The sequence below is a fragment of the Malaclemys terrapin genome, chromosome 15, assembly GCF_027887155.1.
Source record: "Malaclemys terrapin pileata isolate rMalTer1 chromosome 15, rMalTer1.hap1, whole genome shotgun sequence".
NCBI classification, from domain to species: Eukaryota; Metazoa; Chordata; order Testudines; family Emydidae; genus Malaclemys; species Malaclemys terrapin.
The window spans coordinates 27,453,382-27,476,510 of NC_071519.1; the positions used below are offsets into that span (position 1 = coordinate 27,453,382).

At 45.6% G+C, this 23,129-nt stretch overlaps 2 protein-coding genes and 1 long non-coding RNA gene across 5 annotated transcripts in view; 1 reads left to right on the forward strand and 2 right to left on the reverse strand.

Annotated features, from left to right (window-relative positions):
* LOC128823166 (tubulin-specific chaperone cofactor E-like protein) overlaps positions 1-2,741 on the reverse strand; it is a 96,877-nt gene extending 94,136 nt beyond the window's left edge. For 2 of the 3 annotated variants that reach the window (XM_054005289.1, XM_054005286.1), the window contains exon 1: positions 2,551-2,615. The gene's annotated coding sequence lies outside the window, so the exon portion shown is untranslated. Of the gene's footprint in view, positions 1-2,550; positions 2,616-2,705 lie in introns of those variants that run through there. The other variant, XM_054005287.1, reaches the window with a different exon arrangement.
* A 149-nt stretch (positions 2,742-2,890) lies between these two features.
* LOC128823170 (uncharacterized) overlaps positions 2,891-23,129 on the forward strand; it is a 35,068-nt gene continuing 14,829 nt past the window's right edge. The window contains exons 1-2 of the long non-coding RNA XR_008441697.1: positions 2,891-3,012; positions 9,849-10,010. This is a non-coding gene — a long non-coding RNA (uncharacterized LOC128823170). The remainder of the gene's footprint in view (positions 3,013-9,848; positions 10,011-23,129) is intronic.
* Positions 16,551-23,129, reverse strand: part of GRIK4 (glutamate ionotropic receptor kainate type subunit 4) — a 315,876-nt gene continuing 309,297 nt past the window's right edge. Inside the window, exons 19-20 of the mRNA XM_054005285.1 lie at positions 21,823-21,941; positions 16,551-21,189 (exon numbers count right to left, since the gene is read on the reverse strand). Coding sequence (XP_053861260.1) covers positions 20,824-21,189; positions 21,823-21,941 — 485 coding nt within the window. The 3' untranslated portion in view covers positions 16,551-20,823. The remainder of the gene's footprint in view (positions 21,190-21,822; positions 21,942-23,129) is intronic.

The following is a 23,129-nucleotide window of genomic DNA, read 5'->3' on the forward strand; positions in this document are numbered from 1 at the left end:
AATTTAAGGTTTCGCATATCAGTAATACATTTTAACGTTTTTAGAAGGTCTTTTTCTAAGTCTATAATATGTAACTAAACTATTGTTGTATGTAAAGTAAATAAGGTTTTTAAAATGTTTAAGAAGCTTCATTTAAAATTAAATTAAAATGCAGAGCCCCCCAGACCAGTGGCCTGGACCCAGGCACTGAGAGTGCCACTGAAAATCAGCTCCCATGTCGCCTTTAGCACGCGTACCATAGGTTGCCTACCCCTGCTCTAATGTGTTGTGAACTCAACCAATAACTATATGCTAAGTGTAAAAGACCCTGAAAGTGAAACTGACTAGTAACCAGAGTGAAACTGACTCATCCCAGCCAATGAAATACAAAAAAAGACAAACCAAGGGAAGCAAAATGTATATCAGACTTTAATGCTTTCATTTCCAGTGATCTAAGGCACACAGGTTTCTTTAGTTAAATGTTATAAAGTATATTGAAATCTTTGGAGGGAGGGAGCAACAAGCAAGTTGTTCAAACCTAGAGAACAAAAACATGATAATAGCCAACTGGATTTGTCAAGAACAAATCATATCAAACCAATGTAATTTCCTTCTTTGCCTGTGTAACCAGCCTAGTAGATAGGGGGAAAGCAGTAGGGGTGATTTTATATTATATATGTGTGTATATATATATATGTGTCCATATATATATATGGACTTCAGTAAGGTTCTTGGTGCAGTCCCACATGAAATTCTCAGAAGTAACCTTGGGAAAAATGGTCTAGATTAAATTACTATAAGGTGGGTGATAAATGGTTGAAAGACCAAGTAGCTATCATAGTTCACTGTAAAACTGGCAAGTCATATTAAGTGGGGCCCTTCAGAGATCTGTCCTGTCTGGCACTATTCAATACTTTCATTAGCAATTTGGATGAAGGAGTGGAGAGTATGGTTATAAAGCTTGCAGATGACACCAAAGTGGGAGGATTTGCAAGCACTTTCAAAGACAAGATTAAAATTCAAATTTATCTTGATAAACTGGAGAACTGGCCTGAAATCAATAAGATGATATTCAGGAATGACAAGTGCAAAGTACTGCACTTCAGGTGAAAAACCTCAAATGCACAAAGATAAAATACCATAGAAAATAACTGGCTAGGCAGCAGTACTACAGAAGAGGATGCAGTGGTTATATAGGATCACAAATTGAATAAGAGTCTACAATGTGATGCTGTTGTGGGAAAAAAAGGCAAATGTCATTCTGAGATGTATTAGCAAGAGTATCATATATAAGACACAGCAGGTAACTGTTCCATCCACTCTACTCAGCACTGGTGAGGCCCCAGCTGGAGTACCATGTCCCAGTTTGGTGCACTACACTTTAAGGAAGATGTGGACAAATTGGAGAGAGTGCAGAAGAGAGCAACAAAAGTGATAAGAAGTTTAGAAAACACGATCCATGAGGAAAAGTTGAAAGAAATGAGCATGTTTAGTTTAACTGAAGGCTGAGTTTTCAAATACATAAAAGGTTATTATAAAGAGAATGGTGATCAATTTTTCTCTGTGTCCACCAAGGCTAGAACAAGTAGTCACCTTAGTTTGCAGCAAGGGAGATGTAGGTTGGATATTAAGATGAACTATTCTTATAGTTAAAAAGCTTGTTGCTGAAACAGGTTACCAAGGGAGGTGGTGGAATTCATATCCTTTTGGGGGTTTTATGAACTAGTTAGACACCTGTCAGGGACGGTCCAGATATACTTAACCCTGCCTCAGCAAGGGGGGTGCAGGAAATGGACTAGATGACCTTTCGAGGTTCCTTCCTGTCCCACATTTCTGATTCTAAAGTGGGAGAAGTGCAGATTATTATAGCACATATTAGGTACAGCCAAAACCGGTAAGAAGTTAATACACAGCTGAGTTTAACTGAACCTCAGACCTTTTTTTTTTTTTTTTAAATCACATGCATCACTTTTTCTTCTCCATGATGTAGTGAAAATAAGCCAATATCTAGGACAGTCATGCACTTGACTAGTGGTGCTCAGCCTCGGGGGGGGGGGGGGGGGGGGAAACAAAGATGCATCTAAATGAAACTGGCTTATATTTGAACTCTCAAGGTGCAACCGGGCATTAAAGGCGTTTCACAGAAGGTCCGAAGAAAAGCCTTCCCTGTTTCTCTCACAACCCGCCCAGGCCCCGGCCTTCGCCAGAGTCAGGAATCACCGGATCCAGAGTCACTCCGCATCCCCCCCCCCCCGCGCCCATCAGGGCCACAGCACCCTCAGCCCGCCTGAGGACCCGGGGGGGCAGCGACCCCTCTCCCGCAGGGTGGTGCAGCCAGTGCCCTTCCCCCGCACCTCGCAGGAGCCCTGGGCACAGCCCGGGGGGGGACCCGGGGCGCAGTGCCCTGGGCCAGGGCAGCGCAGCCCCCGCCCGCTGCGAGGATGCCCTGGACGGCTCGGCCACTCAGAGCCCCAGCGCCACGGGGCGCCCTGCGGGACACTGGGGACCCCACACCCCGGGGGGGTTGGGACGCGCAGGCCCCGGCTTCCCAATCTCGCCCCCGGCTCTCACCCGGCCCCGCTCTTCCCCCGCCCCGACGCCGCGTCCTGCACTGAGGCCTGACCCGGAAACAGCGTCTCGGCAACCAAACATCACGTGAGCGCCCGCTGCGCGGGTCACGTGAGCAACGTGCGGGTGGGGAGAGGGGGGAAAAAAAGGGAGGTTACCATGGAGACGGTGAGGCTTCGGGGCCTAGCTGGGGCCAGTCTGCCTAGTCCGGCATGCATTGCGCTCCCCTGGCCCGGAAGTCTTATTTGGGGCATCCTCGGCCCCCCTCCCGCCGGCCCAGACCCCCCCCCCCCGTGAATGGGGCAGCATCACAGTGCGGCAGTGACGTCATACCCCATGACATCACAGTCCCACGGGGTGACATCATAGAATGACAGGGAGCTGTGACCCAAGCTGCTGTGTTGCATCATCGCTGTACAACAAGCTGAGCCCTGCAACAAACAGCAAGAAATACCCCTGGCGCAGGTAGGTGACTGAATCCTGCTTATTATTCACTATTACTGTTGTTATTGATGATGATGATATTTGGAGGAGGGGTGCTAAGAAAGGAGTCCTTTATTTTTGAAATACAATGTTGGTATCCCTCATCCTCACACTGACATCACATCCTCACGCTGCACCATGGTGACAACAGACAGGGGGCATCCCATTAGCATGGCATAATGCCCACCCTCATGTTGCCTCGTCAGGCTGGGACACAGTAGCATGAGGCTGTGGCTATGCATCATCACACTCCTTCTTTGGAAAATTATTTGAAAAAGCTGTGTGGACATGCTAGAGACGGGGCCAAAATAGAGTCTGGGATCTGAACCCACTTAAGCTGGGGGAACACTTAGCTCCAGACCCAAATTGTGCACTCACACTCGTCTGTAACCAATACAGTCATAGATTCATAGATTCTAGGACTGGAAGGGACCTCGAGAGGTCATCGAGTCCAGTCCCCTGCCCGCATGGCAGGACCAAATACTGCCTAGACCATCCCTGATAGACATTTATCTAACCTACTCTTAAATATCTCCAGAGATGGAGATTCCACAACCTCCCTTACATGTCCTGCTGTAAATACAGTCATACAATACACTGCTGCTGTTGCCCCAGGGAAACAGAAAAAAGTATTCTATGGAGAAAAAGTTATTGCTAGCTCACTGATATTGTATTCCAAATTTAGAAAAAATATACAAACGAGGAACTATATAAAAGGGGGAAAAAGAGCTACAGGGGTGGAGTTTTGTTCCACAAACCTGAAACCTAATCCACAGGCAGTTTGGGTAAAGGTGTTTTAGATACTGCACTGCCTTTCCACCCCACCTTTCACCTAATACTTACAGAGGCTTGCAGGAAAGCCCAGCCATCATTTACAAGTTTGTCTGCTTCTGCTGCTTAATATCACGGTCATGGCTCCTCTCTGCATGTGACTGGCCATGATGTCACAAGAGAGTATGATAAGATACGTAGAGGATAAAGCAGCAGCACTGGATAAACTTGTTGGCAACAAATCTTCCTGATTTCCCACAAACATCCTCAGTGATACTAGACGATAAGAAATAGAAACTGTCTAAAATGAGGGATTTCACCTCTGCTACAAGTCATCAGTGGAGGAAATTTGTCAGTAGAGTTACATCAAGGATGGTGAAATTAAATGGGTCAAAATCTTTCCATGAGGCATCAGCAGCTCTGCACCTCTCCAGCATCACCAGCACAATACTACTGTTACAAATAGGCACCCATCCATAGCCCACCAAGACAATTGAACACAGTAGTATCATTATGGATGCTGTCTAGATGGATGGAAGGAAGGCCAGTCTAGCGTGTACAGCGCTAACCTGGGCCGCGAGAAACCCACATCTCTACTACAGACTTCCTGTGTGACTTTGAGGAAGTCACTTAGTTTCTCTGTGCCTGTTTCTCTATTATTGAAATGGGGGTAATACTACTTCCCTTCTTCACAGCGTCATTGCGAGGGCAAATACATTAAAGACGTGCAGCATTTAGATATTGCAGTGATGGGGGCCAGCTAATTATATCAGATCTATTGTGATCTCTTTGGGCTAATAGCTGCATTAAGCTAGTTCAGAACTGGTCCTGCCTATTGCCACCCTTTGGTTCAGCCTCGTTCTCTGATTCCCCACCTCTGCTCGTTGCTGGGCCTTCATTCATGCAGGAAGGCTTTTAAAATAAAATATTCGGTTTGCAACTGTAATAAAAAAAGGCTGGTAAGAAGTATATCGATTTCCTGGTCCCAGTCACCTGTCTTCATTCAGGGTTACAAAAGGTTACTATCCTGTCAGTGTCCGGTCAGTTACCACAGTTGCTGTCAGTATGGGCCTGTGCTTTCACATGGTCTGAGTTGTATCCCCAGTGTCTCCCTGAAGTTTAGGTATGTGTCATACCCATGAAGTCAGAGCCGTGGATTTGTTACCATGGCAATGTGCAGTGTTAGAAGCCATGCTATCAATACTCCAAAATATACACTCAGCTTTCACAGGGCTGGTTTTCTCTTTAACAGAGAAGAAACACTTATCTACATTCCTCTGAATGGCTTATTTGCTTCCTTTTATACATTCCTGAGAGTGCTTTGTCTCTGTTTGCTTTGCTTCCCACCTCCTCATCTGTTTTAGTAAGATAAAGAACCCAGATGCATTCAGAATATGCAGTCTTCTTCTAACAACCCCCATGTTTTTGCACAGGTTACCTAAGCTATTCAATCACTAGTACACAAAGAGTAAGAATGTACCTTAGCTCATAACTTGTGCCATGAGATGGCATTTCAATACCAAATTCATTTTAATTGCTGCATTCTAGAGTTACAGATTCAACTGGACATAATAGATTTCCTTGTTGACCTCTACTGGGTCAAGACTGTGAGTGTGAGATTATGACCAATGCATTCCCTTGGCTAAATACAAGTCTGCTTTAATGGGTACTACATAACTCGGAGAATTGTAAATGGGATATAGTCTTTCACCTCTATCTGCCAGTTTGAATTCAGCCCAACCTGGTAGTGATTGAAAGTGCTTATCTGTTGTCTGTCTCGTGGTCCATGTGAAAAGAGTTTGGTGGGTTTCAATCCAATCCCTAGTAGACAGGTATCCACATCACAAAACCACACCCGGCACTATGTGCACCCCTTCGCTGACAGTCTCAGCAGAGAACTCAAGGACCAAATAGGTTATGGGAACTAAATTCACCTCTTCACATTTCCTTTAATGGTTGAGGACCCTGTTGGTGGGTAAATATGGGGGAAGGTTGCACTGCTGTTTACCTGTAGTATAACTATTCTGTGAATGGAAAGTAGGCTTCACTCAATAGGGCATTAGTCCTGCACCATTCATCAGTAATACATTCATGCTGGGTGAAAGACCAGCTTAATCCTTATTTCATTATTCTGACACATTTTAAAGATGAACCAGTACTCTGGATGCAAACATCCCCAAACCCGGAGAAAGTTTGGCTCAAGATTCATATCCCATGGCTTATGCCCAACTTTACTGTACCATATTTAATTTCACTTAATAAGAATGGTTGGGACCTATGGGAATGAGGCACCCAAGCCCAGTAGTATTTGGGTGCCTTATACACATTCCCAGCCAATAAAAATAATAGTTAACACCTTTAAATCTATGGATCCAAACGCATTTCAAAAAAGTTGGTAAATCTCATTATCCCAAATTTACAGATGGGAAAACTGAGGTACAGAGAGGTGAGGTGAGTTGCTCAAGGTCACACAGGGAGTCAGTGGCAGAGTCAGTACGCGTTTAATATCCACTGGATGATGCTGCCTCCAAATTGTCATCTAAATATTGAAATGATTCATTTTTAGTGTTGTTTAATCATTTTTGGCAAAAATTTAAACATCTGTGGCTCTTTACTTCTTTTTTGTAGCTTTTATATCCATTTGCTTATTGGTTTGACAATCACATCTTCCTTTACCCTTGGGGATTATTCTTCAATTCCTCCGAGAGACTTCAATTTTCTCACAAATCTCTCTTCCTTTCACTTAATTTAAACATTTTTGGCCAATTTCATGATTTAATAATGAGAAATAGATGGGGAGCTGTAATAAGTGTTGAGAGAAGAACTTTCATTTCGGCTGGGGATTACGAGGGGAGTTAAAGGTGAAAATCTCGTTAGACATATCATCCGAATTTGAGCTCCAGAGCAGCAGAGGGGCTCAATCCGGATTGATACTGAAGGCCCTCCACTTCCATCGACATCAGTGTGGGCATGTCTATTCTGCATCTGAGAATGAATCTCCCAGCCCAACGCCACTGACTTGTGGTAGTGGGGCTTGTGCTAGCACACTAAAAACAGCAGTATCGATGCTGTAGCTCACGCTGGAGCCTGGGTTCTATAACTTTGGGGCTGGGAGGAGGCGGTTCAGAGCACCATCTACACAACTATTTTTAGCATGCTAGCATGAGTCCAGCTAGCACTGATCTGTGGACCCAGGCTGGGAGGCTCGCTGTCAGATGCAGTGTAGACATACATGGAGATTTTGAGGGCTCTGAGCACCTTGCAGTATTGAGCCTTTTAAAATGTGATGCTATAATATAAATGCACAGTAGTGGCAGCTCTCAGATATTTATCTAATAACTTTAAAATCCAACTTCACTCACAGCTATCCCCAACCGATCAGCTCAAAGCAGCTTCTCACTAAACCATTAATTTAAAGTAACAATTCACTATGACCTCAGATTTCACATAAGAGCTTCATGAATCATTTTGTGGGTCTCTGTAAATTATCCAGGCCTAATGCACTCTCACGCTACTTTTCAAATAGGCATCACGAGACTATAAGCATTTAAATATAATATCACTAGCCCGCAGATATCCCTTGATTCGCTTTTGATTTAACAAAATCAGATTGCAAAATAAAAAAACCCAAATCAATAAATACCAGCACATATCTGCTAATTTTTGGTTGGTTTCTGAGCTCACCTTGAGATGATCATGGGACAAAATGGACTTTAACTGTTTTGTTTAAGATTTTTCCTGCTTTCCTGGCTAACCATTAACAGCTAAAGGGAAGAGCTTTTCAGGTAATTCCCTGAAACATGCAAAAATCTTGTGCTGTTTATTTGCACTGCGGATGAATTTTACCCAGCAAATATCCAGTGTAGCTGTAGCCATGTTGGTCCCAGGATATTAGAGAGACAAGGTGGGTGAGATATTTTTATTGGACCAACTTCTGTTGAAGAGAGAGACAAGCTTTCAAGCCACACAAAGTTGGTCCAATAAAATATATTACCTCGTCCACCTTGTCACACAGACACTGAATAAACAGTTGAGCTTCCAGCACACTGCAGGGTCTAACTTGCCATCAGCTACCTGATATTTCATAGTGTTATACAGTTTAAAGCCAGAAGGGATCATTAGATACTCTAATCTGACCACCTGGATATCATAGACCCGGGTGGACAAACTTTTTGGTTCAAGGGCCACATCTAGGTATGGAAATTGTATGGCGGGCCATGAATGCTCATGAAATTGGGGGTTGGGGTGCGGGCTCTGTGGTGGGTCCAGAAATGAGGAGTTCAGTGCACAGGAGGGGGCTCCGGGCTGGGGCAGGGGGTTAGGGTGCAGGGGGGGAGAGCTCTGGCTGGGCGTGTGGGTTCTGGGTTGAGGCTGGGAATGAGGGTTTGGGGTGCAGGAGGGTGCTCCGGGCTGGGACCATGGGGTTCAGAGGACAGGAGGGGGATCAAGGCTGGGGCAGGGGGTTGAGGCATGGGAGGAGGTCAGGGGTGCAGGCTCCAGGTGGTGCTAACCTCAAGCAGCTCCCAGGAACAGTGGCATGTCCCCCCTCCGGCTCCTACGCGGAGGCGGGGCCAGGCAGTTCTGTCCGCTGGCACCGACCCTGCTGCTCCCATTGGCCATGGTTCCCAGCAAATGGGAGCTGCGGGGGCAGCGTGTGGAGCCCCCTGGCTGCCCCTACGTGTAGGAGCCGAAGGAGGGACATCCCGCTTCCTCCGGGAGCTGTGCGGAGCCACGGTATGTGTGGAGTCAGGCAAGCCCCTGACCCCGCTCCCTGACTGGAGGGCCGGAACGGGGCAAGCCCTACACCCTGCTCCCCGGTGGGAGGGCTGGATTAAAATGTCTGACGGGCTGGATGTGGCCCTTGGGCCATAGTTTGCCCACCCCTGTCATAGACCATTACATTTCACCCAGATACCCTTATATTGAGCCCCAGGACTTTTGATAAACCAAAGCATTTCAGTCCTAAATTGTTGTGTGCCCCTGGCAGAGAACAGGAGAGACCAAGGTGCCACCAATGCCCAAGGCCCGTGGAGTGGCAGAATGTTGATTAAGTGAGTCAGGCCCAGATGATCCCAGCAGGTGATCCACACCCCATACTGCAAAAGAAGGTGAAAGAAACCCAAGGTCCCTGAATAGGTGATGGTGGCAACTAGTGATGGTACAAGACTCTGGCAGGGATTGCACGGAGAAAGCTGATGAATGTTTGTTATATTTATGCTGTCTCTGGGTTATTTGGTCTGATCTGGTATAATTGATGGGTCTGTTAATTTATCTGTGTGTTTTTACAAGATAGACAAGGGAGCCCAGAACACTTCAGGTGGGATGTTTTTTTGGTGCAATTTAATAAAAATAGGAATACATAAACAGATCAAGGGACTGTTGGAATGATTAAAGCACAAAAAAGCAGGTGTTTCTAAGATACTATTATTAATTGTATTATCAGAGTCCCAATGACAGACTAGGACCTCATTGTGTTTGTACAGTGCCTAGCACAAAGCGCTAAGGGTCCAAAGCAGAAGTGTCTGTACAGTGCAAAACCAATGCAACTGGCACCAAAACCAATCTGAGCAAACAGTAATCAGCGATACAGAGGCACTGCAGCCTGCTGGTTAGAGTGCAGAATTCAGGGTTTTAACCCCAGCTGCGCCGCTGACGTAATGCGCAGAATTGGCAAGCCACTTCACGCTTCTGTGCCTCATGCGTAAAAAGGGGCTAATGATACTTACCTAAGATTACTGAGGTAATGTCTGTACAGCATTTTGAACATATAGGGTGAAATCCTGGCTCCAATAAAGTCATTGGCAAAACTCCTACTGACTTCAACGGGGCCAAGATTTCACTTGTAAAGTGCAATCTGAGTGCGGAGTTGTGTTATTAGACATAGCAGTGAATGCGGGGGACCAACAGGCGTTAATATGAATGCCATGATCGCTTAGTATGTGTGCCCCACCAAGTGAGCTGCCTGGTATGTTAGCATTACAATGTATCCCCACTCAGAACAGTGCTGAGGCCACGACTGAGAAATGCCTTCCTTGTATCCTCTCTAGGAAAAAAGCTCTCTGCACCCACAAGCAACGGCAGACCTTGTATTCAGCTCAGGCACCAGCAGCACTAAGAGATACCTGAGAGGGCACCATGGGCATTAGCATGCAAATCAGCTCAGCGAACTCTGGATTCCTGCCACATAACGCACCTGTGAAACTCAGCAGGTATGAAAGGCAAGCATGGGCACAGATTATGCTAAGAGTCCTCACCAAGCTGAGAAGGGTCCCTGGTGTAGCCCACTTAGACCCTCCTAAGGGGTCAGTAACTCCTTTGGTAAGCTGGGGGTTTGTCTGTCATTCTCCAAAGAGGAGCCAGCACTATCTGTCCCCTGCACAGTTTGCGGAGACCTGATTCTAGCTCATTCTCTGTCCAGAATGGAATACAAGAAGGAGGAGCAGCCAAGAAAGAATCCGCTGTCAGCTGCACCTCATGTCACGGAGTCTGACAGCCAAGAGCACAAGTGGCATGGGAAAGTGTCAGCTTTCTAAACCCTAACCCAAAGCATCTACGGACCTAGCTAGAGGGGAGCAGGCGATGGGGCTCCAGGCACGGAGCTGGCTGGGCCTTCCTTTGCCAGCCCTGCTGGAGCACGGCTACTTTTGGAGTTGGGAGGAAAAATCACGAGCTCTGTAGCTCTCCCTGATCGTGGAAAGGGACTTACATATACAGATTGGCCACAGGATCTGGCCTCTGGAAAGATGCCGGCCTATTTATAGGATTCCAGCTTTCCTTATGTTGAAGCAATGATTATTAGCTAACACATGGCAATGCTCCAGCACCTTTCATCTGAAGCTTTCAAAGCCCTTTGCAAATGCAAATGAATTAAACCTCACAATATGCCTCCCCTCGCTCCCATGTATCAATCTAAGGTACTTATCTGGTCCCCATCATCCTAATATCTGAGTGTCTCACAGTCTTTAATGCGTTTGTCCTCCCATGGCAATGCTATTATCTCCATTGTACAGATGGGAAACTGAGGCACAGAAAGGCTAAAGGATTTGCTCAGGGTCACACAGGGAGTCAGTGACAGATCAAGAAATTGAACCTCCATCTCTCCCAAGTTCCAGCTAGTGCTCTAACCACTGCATGATCCTCTTTCTTCATAGCAGCGATAATCTTCCCCATTTTACTTGCGGGAAAATGGAGGCACAGAAAGGTCTAGGGAATTGCTCCAAGTCCCACAGTAAGTCAGCAGGAGTTCCAATCCCCTGCTTTAACCAGGTGGTTATTTTGTGCTCTGTAAACAAAATAACCATATGCAAAAGCAAGGACAGGCTGAGTGGTCAAGCACACAGTACTGAGGTATTGTGGCATGCTATGGCCTTCCATCTTTGGATAGGGTCCCTTTGACATTGTGATTTGTTCATGTAGGCCACAGGTGTTCCCAACAGACAGGTCATGTGCAGTGATGATAGACTGGTAACATCAGATTTGATGTAAAGACAACAGGCCAGATACTATGTGGTGCCTCACAGGAAGTCCAGCCCAGTGTGTGCATGGGTGTTTAAGTCTCACACTTTTGCACCTCTGGGATGTTCCAGGGACCAGCATTAAGTCCCTGGCCTAAATTAGAGTAGCCTCTGGAGCTAGATTAATTTACAACTGCTTCCCCCCAGCCACCAGTGGGCTGCTCTGTAGTTCAAAATATTGTCCCAGATGCTCCCCCTCCTGTCCTATGACATCCCTGGCCCCTCCCCACACTGGTGGGGTGGGGGGTTATTGCAGGGGGTGGCGCACCGCAAAAGTTCCCCAAGGGAGCAATCCTGCACCATTCTGCCTCCACGGTGGCACAAAGGGGCTGTAATGAGGGATGGGATCTTGCCCAGGGGCTGCCTGTGAGGGTTGGTAGTAACTGGGATTTGCAATTTACAGAACATGGGGGAGTCACTGGGATCTGGGGTTGTCTCTGCACCGACTGTGCCTCTATATTGTCTCCTGGCCCTGAGCTCCATTCAGTCTCTTGGTACAGCTCTACCAGAGCAATTGCCACCAGAAGCTTCAGCAAACACTGCTGCCCTGTCCCTTCAGGCAAAGGAAAGGAGAAGTGGTGGTGGGCAGGGAAGGTGACTGATAAGGTACATAGCATAGATAAGGAAGCTAAGGGCTTGGCTACACTGGCGCTTTACAGCGTTGCAGCTTTCTCGCTCAGGGGTGTGAAAAAACACCCCCGAGCGCAGCAAGTTACAGCGCTGTAAAGCACCAGTGTAAACAGTGCCCCAGCGTGGAGGTGGAGTACCTGCAGCGCTGGGAAAGTTCTCTCCCAGCGCTGGTGCGCGACCACACTCGCACTTCAAAGCGCTGCTGTGAGAGCGCTCCCGTGGCAGCGCTTTGAAGTTTCGAGTGTAGCCACGGCCTAAATCTGATTTAGTCAGTATTAACTCATGCTCTCTTGCCCCACAGGTTTGGGAAAGGAGAGAATCCAGCAGAGTAATTATTCCAGAATAGCGTGTCCACATGGGAGTGTTAGTGCAATAGCTATTCTGCTACAGCTGTGCTGGTCAATTTCCCCAAGTCCTAAGAAACCTCAGCTGTTACTTTTGATCATAATTTGGTATAGAAATCTGCATTATTCTTGCACACATCTGCCCAGCTCCGTGCCATCTGAAATGACCAACAAACAGACCCTCTTAATGTCAGAGTGAGTTGTATTGACACTAAACCTTAGTACAGAGGCACTTAGCAGTGGCAGAAATCCTCTCTGGATTTCAGGGTCCTTACTACGCTCTGACCTCCATTTAGGCTGCCCATAGACTAAGCCTGTCATGGCTGATAAATGGCGCAGGAATAAAACCGGAAGCTGTATGTTCACCTAGTCCTGGTTTAATCCTGCGAGCATAATCAGAGCATCTCCTGTGAACACCCTCGCAAATGTGCTTGGGCTGTTTACTGTAGACTCTGGAAGAACAAGAGGTTTTTGGCAGACAAATCAGTCATCTTAACACTCATCTGGAAATAAGAAGTCTTTTTTTCATGCTCATTTGCCTTTGCTTTAGGCTTAGAAATAAATTACATCAAATCTCAGCTCAGCGAGAATTAAGTCTGGAGAAAGTCAAAGAACTAAACTCATTAACATTACCTGGGCCCTAGAGAAGGGCTGATGTGAGACTGGAAGTGTTCTCTCTTTGGGGTCTAAAGCAACATGAGTTGTTGAGGGGCCAAACAGAACTGCAGAGATCTAGGGCCAGATCAACAACTGGTATAAATCAATGTAGGTCGACTGATGTCTATGGAGCTGTGCTGTTTACATGAGTGGAGGAGCTGGCTCATATTGTGTATTAAACCCCCTCTGTGCTGCACTTCAGTTTGTATCTATAGTACACAGTTTGGGCTAGATCCCTAACTGGTGTAAATCAACATAAATCCCTTGAAGTCGATACTGATTTATAGCAGCTGAGGACTTGCCTATTTAAGAATGCTAGCAGCTCATTAACAAAAACCTAAGCCTGTTAGAAATGATTCCATTGTTAGTACCTTTAAATTCCAGTGGGCACCTTTAAGCAAACATTCCATTGCAAACCATTGCAACCCTAGTGCATGGGAACTGGAAAGCAGAACTAACCAAAAACAAAAGTGAAACTGACTAGCCTAGTCTCATTGATCCAACTGTGAAAAAGGCAATGCCAAATAATGTAAATAGTGCAAAAAGTAAATATTAAATCTTTTCAGTTTTAGTAATCCAAGCTGTTATTTGTCATAGTGATAACAATGTTTGTTTTGAAACAAATGTTTCAGTCTTTGATGTGTGGTATGAAAACATATAGAAAATATATAATCACAAACATGACTGTGTCTGTCTTAAAGCTGGCCAGTGACATTTGGGTCTTAGAAGATTGACAGCTCTATTGATAACTACGGTGCTGGAATACGAAGAGGAAACTAGAATATTGGGCTAATAAAGTTAGCTTCCTTCCCTTTTATTATGGATCTCTCTTTAGCAGACTTTTTTGGTTTTAAGTTGCACTTTACACTGTTAAATGGCTGCCAGGTTCCACTTGAGAAGCAGCTGCACATTAATGGGGTTTCAGCTGATCCCTGCCTACAGTTTGTGAAGTACTTTTATCCCAAAGATGCAATATTAGTTGCTGTAAAAGGGACTATTAATTCAGTGGGAATGGAGTGCATTCCTTCCTGAAAAATCTGAGTTGTATCCGTTGTACTGATCCAACTGATAAGAGACTGAATTTCTCACCATGGCATCAAGTATCAGAGGAGCCTACTTTTACTGAATTCATCACTACTGCTTTCAGGTGTGTGTTTTCAATCAGTTTGTGGCCATCAAATCATAATGGGATTTCTGGCACTTTGGGTTCTTTATATTCTACTCAGCAGGCATTTGTGCACGTTTATCTTCTCCTTTACAAACTCTAAAGGAGAAGGTGGAAGTTGAATAATTTACAAATTATGTCCACCAGCATTTAGACTTTTTCCCCAGTATGGCAGCAGCATCTTTGGAAGGGAATTTATAAGACACTGGACTTTTAGTCCAGTGTCTTATAAATTGGGTTTGCCCCAATTTTTCTTTTAGATCTCTATCTAAAGTCTGGTTTAGAATTTTTGCAGATTTAGGGCCCAATTCTGATCTCATGTATGCTACTATTGTATCAGTGTAACTCTACTTGCTTCTATGGAGTTACTCTTGATTTACACCAATGTGAATTTAGAATCAGGTCTTTAAATGTACAACTACAGCCACATTTCCACTGAAGTCAATAGAACGATGCCCATTTTACACCTGCTGACAATTGGGCCCAAAAGTCCTGTTAGAAGGGGTAGGAAGGACAAGTGGGATATTCTAGGTAATTAGTTAGGGACAATGGGATCTAAATCTAGTTAGCTATGGTTTGTCTCTTTGAACAGGCATTTTTTCCTGTTCTTATAGGCAACATATAACAAGGTTTCCTTAAACTCAGCGTTGAACTCTGCCTCTGTTTCTCCTTTCTCACATACGCCAGTGGACCAACTCACCAGCCAGCTGCATCAATGAAAGGAAGTTCTTTCCTTCCCTTTTCCAGGAACCTATTTACTGTTCAAACAAACTCAATCTAACATCAGTCAAAACAAGAATACCAGGTCCTGCTGCATGGCCCCTCGTAAGATACCTACCTCAAAGGGCTTTAGTTTCTAATGCTGCTTACATTTTTCCCCACCCAGGTCTTTCAGTTAGCTAGCATTACATTAAACCCTTTCCTTACCCCAGACCCACCCTACACCCTGTAACTCTCATCCCTGAGCTAACTTCCTGTCAGACCTTTCTCTCACTTGGAGGGAGGCAACTGATTAATCACTGGCAGGAGGGCTGACCCTTAAAGGGCAACCCCATCCTATGACACCACCATCAAGGAACATTTTTGGTTCTGAAATGGTTAAACTGTCTTCTTCACTATTATCCAGTCAGGAGAACTGAACTAAAAAGAGATCAATTCCACTTTTGTCATTTTCAGCTTGCCATAGTCCTGCTGGATTGCAAGCCTCAAAATGTGCCTCTTGTGTTTTAATGATGCCGCCAAGTTCAGTAACAACCCCTATGCTAGTCTTGCAAAGGCCTTAGGTCCACATCAACACTTCCCAGTGCCCACAGTTAGTTACAGGCTGGACTTCAGGGGGAAGTACTGAGTGAAAAATTAAACTGCCTGGAATGCAAAACGAATAAACTTTCATCAGAAAAGAATCCCCAGAGTTTTAGTTATTCTCATACTAGAGCTTCTACTAACCAATAAGACAGGCCAATCTGCAGGATGTGTGTTTTTATATTAACGGGAGGAAGGTAACCAAGGGAATTTAGGTAATAGAAACACTCAGTGTCCATGCCTCCTGGGTTCTGTAGCGAAGCTCTTGTAATGGAAGAGGAGGCAGGGGGGCTCTGGTGAAACAATTAAAAGGGATTAAAGCCAAGTATTATATTTTAATTGATCTAATCGTCGCCTCCCAGTGGACTCCACAGAGCTAGCTTACTAGAATTACCCCCATTTTATCAAGAGATGGCTATGCTGGGAAAATGCAAGTTGGATGGCAAACCACTCCAAATCTTGACCTTCATTAACATGTGAGTGGGATTGGCCAAATGAAAGAGGCCATCAAAATGATTTCCAGGGTGAGAACAAAGGGGAGGGGCAGTGTCCCACTCCAGTTTGAGTGTGTGTTCCTGCTCTGTTTGTGTACTTGTACATAGGCCATACTTATAGGATGGGGAACTCTATCCTGGAAAGCAGTGACTATGAAAAAGATTGGGGGGTGGGGGTCATATTAGCTGAACATGCATTCCCAGTGTGAGCCTGTGGCCAAAAGTGCACCTGTGTAAACTAGAGCTGCATAAACAGGGGAATAGCAAGGCGGCCTAGAGAGGTTATGTTACCGCTTTAATTTGGCAGTGGTGCAACCGCTGCTGGAAGTTGCAGCTAGACAAATTCAGACTGGAAATAAAGTGTAAATTTTTAACCACGTGAGTAACTGTACCATTGGAACAATTTACCAAGGGTTGTGGGGGATTCCCCATTTTTAATTCAAGGTGGGAAGGTTTTCTATAAAATATGGTCTCGGAATTCTTTTGGGGGCAGCGCAATGCCCTGTGGTCTACAGGTCAGCCTAGATGAGCACAAGGGTCCCGTCTAGTTTTTGAGTGTGAATGCACCATGTAAGCCCCTCTGTGTGTGTTCTGAAAGACACCAGCCAAGGCCTTCAAACCAAAGCAGCTTTTATCCATCCACTACTATTTCAAGGTTTTATTTATATTTTTATTGTAAACAATCTGATCAGACAACAAAAAAAAACAACCCCTCAATATACAGACTCAGATAGAAAATACAGCCTGGGAAAGGGAAGCTGACAAAAAATAGATAAAAGTAAAGACAAATCAAGAGCGAACCAGGCTGGTTTATTTTTCCTGATGGCCTCAGCCTGAGTGACACCTGGGTGATTCCCTCTGCATAGCAAAAGGAAAAATGTCTGGCACTGTCAAGTTCCCTCTTTATTCACTGCAGCAACGGGGGGGAAAAATCAGATATGATAAATGATGGACAGGAATCTTTTCTTTTGCTAATCTGTAAATAAATTTTCAAAAGCGAGTGTCTTTTGATGAATAGTGCCTGGCACGTGTAAGAACATGTTGGCCTTTAAACAAACATAAGGGGTTTTCTGATGTCTCCAATGTTGTTGTCAGGAATGCAAAATGCGCTGGCAAATCGTAGCATGCGTGCTATGAGGTGCCACTATTTGCTTTAAAATCAAGGGCCCACCTCCCCAGGTGGTAGAAATCCACTCAGCACAATTGGCTTTAATGGAGTGGCACTGACTTTCACCAGTGGAGGAGCTGGTACAAGGAGTCTAGCTAGATGCCAAGACTCAGATCCCCCACAGTATTTAAGCTCCTAGCTTCTATTGAAGTCAGTGGATGTTAGGTGCCTAAATAACTTTGAGGATCTGGGCCAACTCTGTGCAAATTGAGCTGGCCCAATTAACATCAATTTAGCTGTACTGATTTACATCTGTGGAAGATTTGACCCCAGGAATCTAGCTAGGGGCTAATATAATGCTAATTACTTTGGATATCAGAGGGGGATCAAACCTGAGACCTTTTGAGCTAAAGGAGTTGTTTTTTTTAACCAAGGCTATAGCAAGCTCCTTAACAGCTACTTAGCCTAGCCACTGCTATAAGGGGACAGAGTGCCACACAAGTAAGCAGGAGTTACATACTCCCCCGAGGCCGGGAAGTGCATCTTTAACTGCATAGACTTCCCCGAGTTGAATTCCCCATATGAGCTATTACTTGTAATACCAACCATTTTGGATGTCATCAGCAGGGCTCAAACCTGGGACCTCTTGAGCAAAATGCAGGTACCTGTACCGCATGAGCAGACAGACACATTTCTCTTAGCTAAAGCTGGAGTAGGCTTTGCAAATGCTAGCTGGCCTACCCACCACTAGAGAGAGAGGCCGGAGTGTCACACTGAGCAGGCAGGGGTTACACTCAGACTTTGCTCCAAACTCTCAGCTGATGTAGCTGCCCCTGACTCCACTGACAAAATACAGCTCCATTAATGTACGCCACTTGAGGGGCTGGCTCACTCTGCACACAGTGAGCAGAACTCTGACTTAGGCCCTGTCCACATTTGGCTCAAAAGAATGCTGGCTGCGACACACATTGCTAGCATGGCTTCCCTGACCAAGAAAGAAAGGGATTTTGTTTTTCCCTCCTCCCCATCAGCTAGCTAAATGGTTTGAGAGAGATTTTAATCAGTTATCAACCCAAATGTCCCTTCTGAGGGCAGAAGCCAACAATATCTGATGGGGTTAGGACAAATCTTCCCCTAAGGGCAGGTAGGTGTGACCAGATGTCCTGATTTTATAGGGACAGTCCCAATTTTTGGGTCTTTTTCTTATAGGGGATCCTATTACCCCCCCACCCCCTGTCCCAATTTTTCACACTTGCTGTCTAGTCACCCTAAGGGCAGGTTACTCCATTACTGTCTGGTCTCTTTTCCAGTCCCCCCTGAATCCCCATCCCTGCTATCCTGCTAGCCTGGTCCTTTTTGTCTGCCTCTCCCACACTGCCCCCAGGCATGGGACGCCCTGCCTGAGTCGCTCGACAAAGCTACTGCTCTCTTCTCCTGAAGACTCAGTTCTATGATGTCAACGTGGAACTCGCCCCGACTGACCGTGGCAAGGTTTTGGGGTATTTGGGGGTAGTCTTGAATTGACTTGCTCCTCCTGCTTCCAGACAAGAACCCCCAAAGCATTATGGGCCAGATCCTCAGAGTAAATGAGTACAGCTCTAGTGTCGTCAGTGGAATTATTCTGATTTACAGCACCTAAGGAGCTGGCCCTGTTACTGGAACATTGTATTATCAGAAAGTGTCCAATTCTCACATGCTCACGCTACATGTACATTTCATCTTGTCTCTACCCTCTCAGCTCTGTTTGTTTAGAATGTGAGATCTGCACAGATTCATAGATTCTGAGGTCAGAAGGGACCATTATGATCATCTAGTCTGACCCCCTGCATAACCCAGGCCAGAGACCCTCACTGAGTGCAGGGACTGTTCCCTACTTTGTATCTTTTTTTTGGGTGCTGCCAAAAAGAGAGACTGTAATAATCTCCAGTACCCATTGCAGGTATCTGCATTCTCTGGAGTTCTTTATACCCTCCTGTAAAGTATCTGGCTACAGGTTACTGGACAAGGTGGACCATTGATCTGATCTGTTACAGAGAATCCTGTGTGCAGGGAAACCATGCTCGACCCCTGTTTCCAGCAATCAGGTTTAAAAGAGGCTGTGGCTTGCGTTGTTCTGATCTCACTGCAGCATAGGGCCAAGGGGATTGTGTTGTTTTTTCTAAAGTGACCATGTGTCCTGCCCAGCTTTGTTTTCTTTGGGAATGATTACAGACAATGACAGAGGTTTTAGGTATTATGCAAGTAGCTAGACGTTTTCAAAGGCCAAAGCAGCAACCTGCTGCAGTGAAGACCAAGCGGGTTGGAAGTACCTCTCAGATCCTCCGGGAGTGCTGTTGGGCTGCCCCCACAAGCGCTGGGACTCAAACTGCCTCAAAGCTTTAAAAGTGTGTGTGTGTGTGGGGGGGGGGGATCATAATTGTACAAGGACATCTTTTATTTCAGTACATTGAAAAAAAAAGAAAGAAAGAAAATAATTCAACAACAGGATATATCTTTGCTGAAGGTCTGTGTTTATCGCCACCCCCCATATCTTCTCCCCTTTTTATTTTACAATCAGAAATTGCATAGAATTTTGTTTTTCAATCAGAAAATTAAACTCTTCAATGTAAACCCCCCATTTGTACCAAGCAGAGGGCAAGCTGCTGCTGCTGCGATGGAAGGAAGGTTTTTCTCACTGAAGACGCGGAGTGATTCTCCTGTTGAGCCTGACCTCCCTGCCCCATGTTCTTCATTCAAGGACATTTGGTAGCAAGGAAACCCTCAGATCCCAGATGCCACCTGCGTCACACGCAGGCCCAGCTATTGAGCCTGGGGACAGTGTTAAGAGTTCATAGGATGGGAATGTGCTGTACCTATGAGCACCTGTTTCTATCATGATGCCTACAACTGTACTTTCAGAAGCCCGTGACAATGGGTAGGAAGTGCAACTGCCCTCTGCTGGGGGGAAAGGGCAGTGTTCCTAAGAAAGCATATGGAATCCGACAGCACCTGCCCATGAAACCTTCCTCGATGCTTCCTACTCACTGTACACATACACCTTCCCTGACAGAAAAAACAAACAAAAAAGACACAGAACCCCTGAAATTCCAGGTGTTTCAAGGCCTCTTTGAATTCACTGTGCGTGTTGGTTGTTTTTTGGCATTTTTATTTTTAATATCTCCTTGAATGGACTTTCATTTCATCCGCTGCTTCTGTTTGGGAGTCATCTCCTGTCCCTCCCTTCCACACCCACATGCCACGTCGCTGCAAAGGAAGGAGAGTTCAGCACCTGAAATCCGGTGTGCTGGAGCCTCCAGGCCCTGATGTACCAAAAATAAAATAAAATATAATAGATTACTCCTCTCTTCCCCTCCCCTCACCCCATCAAATAAAAATATCTCCCAGAGAACATCCCTACTGAATCTGTGTGATCAAGACAGATGACACTAGTGTCCTTTTTTCCTGTCTTAGGATGGGGTAGTTCTGACAATGAGACTTCCCCCTAGTTGGGGCAGTTCTGGTAGATGAATTGCCCTGTGTGTGTGTCATCCCCACCCCAAAACCAGATTTTTGAGGTGGGGGAAAGCTGCTGGAGACAGGCCAACCAGAGAATCTTCCACCTAGTGGTTCAGAATCCAAGTGGGATGAATGTCCTCTTAGATAGGAGAGGTACCAAAAATCTCTGGCTGGGCCTGGCTCTCAGCCTGAAGGTTTGTCTTGCTCTCGAGGAGCTGGATAACTGCTTTTAATTTAAAAACGAGTCTGACATTGTACAAGTCCATGTTCTGTAAAATGGAACATGAATTTCTTTGCCCACCCCTGCCCTACTCTACTCAGGTTCGCTGCTGTTGGTGGCTTTCTCCCATTCCAAGCTCTCTTCGCTTTGTGCAGGTGAACCCGGAGCTGGCCGCGCCCGGAGGCCCTGGAACCTCCGACACTCCGGGCACACCCGAATGTGCGTGCAGCCTCGGGCAACCAGAGCAGCTTCTTGTGCAAGTCTTTGCGCCAGCGGGTCTGGCTCACCGCCGCCGCATAGTTTCCCGTTGCTGAGAGTGGTTGTACTGTGGGGTCGACGTTCCTCGGCAATAATGGGCCGAGTCCGTATCATCCCCGCTCGCCTTCGCCGAGGGTGGAAACTGTCTTTGCAGAGGATGATACTGCGCAGCTCTGTCACCATCTCCTGGCAGACAGACACCTGGAAGGCACACACAGGCAAGAGGTCAATTTCCAAGATACTGCTCAGATCCCAACATCTATACCAATTCTGGATCCTGGTGCTCAACTGTTCTGGATGCCAAAACTAGTGCTTGGGATCTTCACCTGTTCTCATAATTGGCATTTAGCACTGCCACTTGTTTTAGATTCCATTCATTGGAATTCCCACTGATTCTGGACCCCAATATCCACATCAAAGGTCCTCACATGTTCTAGATCCTCAAGTTCATGTCAGGGATCCTTATCTGTTCTAGACAGAAATCCATGTGTTCTAAACCACACCAACTGCATATGGAATTTCCATATGCTCTAGGCCCCCAACAACCGCAACTAGAATTTGCATATAATCGACATCTTACTAACTGCACATGAAATGTTTGTAAGTTCTAGACCTGGCTGAGTGCACTGGAAATTTTACATTGCTCTGTACCTGGAATTCTCATGTGTTTTAGGTCTCACTGCCTGCAACATTCATACCTAGACCCACGACCCTCACCTATTCCAGACCTATCCCACTTTTTTTCTCTATGGTGCTCCTCACTGCAGTACCTGAGGACCTCACAAACATTAATGTACATACTTCCTGTAACATCAGTGACAGTCCTGAGCCTACCTCTGTCTGTTCAGAGTGCCGTACGCTCCACAAAAATTCCAGCATTGCCATCAAAATTGCTACGATTAAACCACATATGAGAACCACGAAGATTCCACCAATATTCTCCATTCCCAGACCTGAAATAAAGCAAAGGAAAAAAAAATAAACTGGAGAGGAAGAGACAACAAACGTGCTCGGAACCACACAGAAACCTTGACTCTTCTAATCATCTTTGAGCTCATCCACTCAGGGAGCAAAAACAGTACAGCGGGCCCTTTGCTGTCCAATCAAAATTAACTAGCACAGCTTGAATTGTAAATACCAAATTACATGCAATGATCTGCTTGCGATCGAAGAATTCTTCCTAGGAAGTATGATTTAGCAAATAATTTCAAACAACAAATACCTCTGAGAGAAGTGTAAAGCGGTTTGCAGACAAACAAAGCAGGAAAAGGAGGAAAGATCAATCAGATAAATTATGTCGTGCAAATTATTTACTCAGCGGTTGTCGCTATGAAGTCAGTAAATCGACATGAGAAAGCATCATTGACAAAGCAAAGAGAAGGAAGAGATGGAAACCAAGAGCAATTCCTTCATTCACATGCAATAATGCTGATGGGAAATGATTACTATTTACATCTAGAGGACGCAACTGAGATCAGGGCCGCAGTGTGTTAGGTGACAGTAAGAGACAGTCCCTGCCCCAAACAGCTTAGAATCTAAATAGACAGGACAGGCAAAAGGAGAAACAGAGGCACAAGGAGAAGTGACTTAGTCAAGGTCACACATTAGGTCACTGGTGGAATCAGAACCCAGGTCCCCGCAGTCCCTCTCCAATGGCCTAGTCACTAAGACTATGTATCTCATAGCACTGACACAGCAAAAGGGCATTTCCTCATCTGTCTTTGAAACAACTCTCAATCCAAGGACTGAGGGGAACCCACACTGCCAACAAAATCGTGCCAAGAAAGAGATACTCTTTCTAAGTCATTAATATCAAGGGGCCATGTTCTCTGCATCTCAGTTACAATGGGGCAAAAGTGGAGTAACCCCGTTGGCAATGAATTGCTCTGCATTTTCACTGATGTAAGCAAGATTGGGATCTCGAATACTGACTTTCCACTTACAGCAGGGGCAAATTTGGTTCCAAGGGCCAGATCTCCAGTTGGTGTGAACCGGCTGAGCATCACTGAAGTCAATGGAACAGATCTCCAATTGGAGTAAATCAGGCTAGCTTCATTGACGTCAGTGGGCCAGGCTCCCCAGCTGAAGTCAATGGGCTGGATTCTCAGCTGATGTAAACTGGCCGAGACCTATTGAAGTCA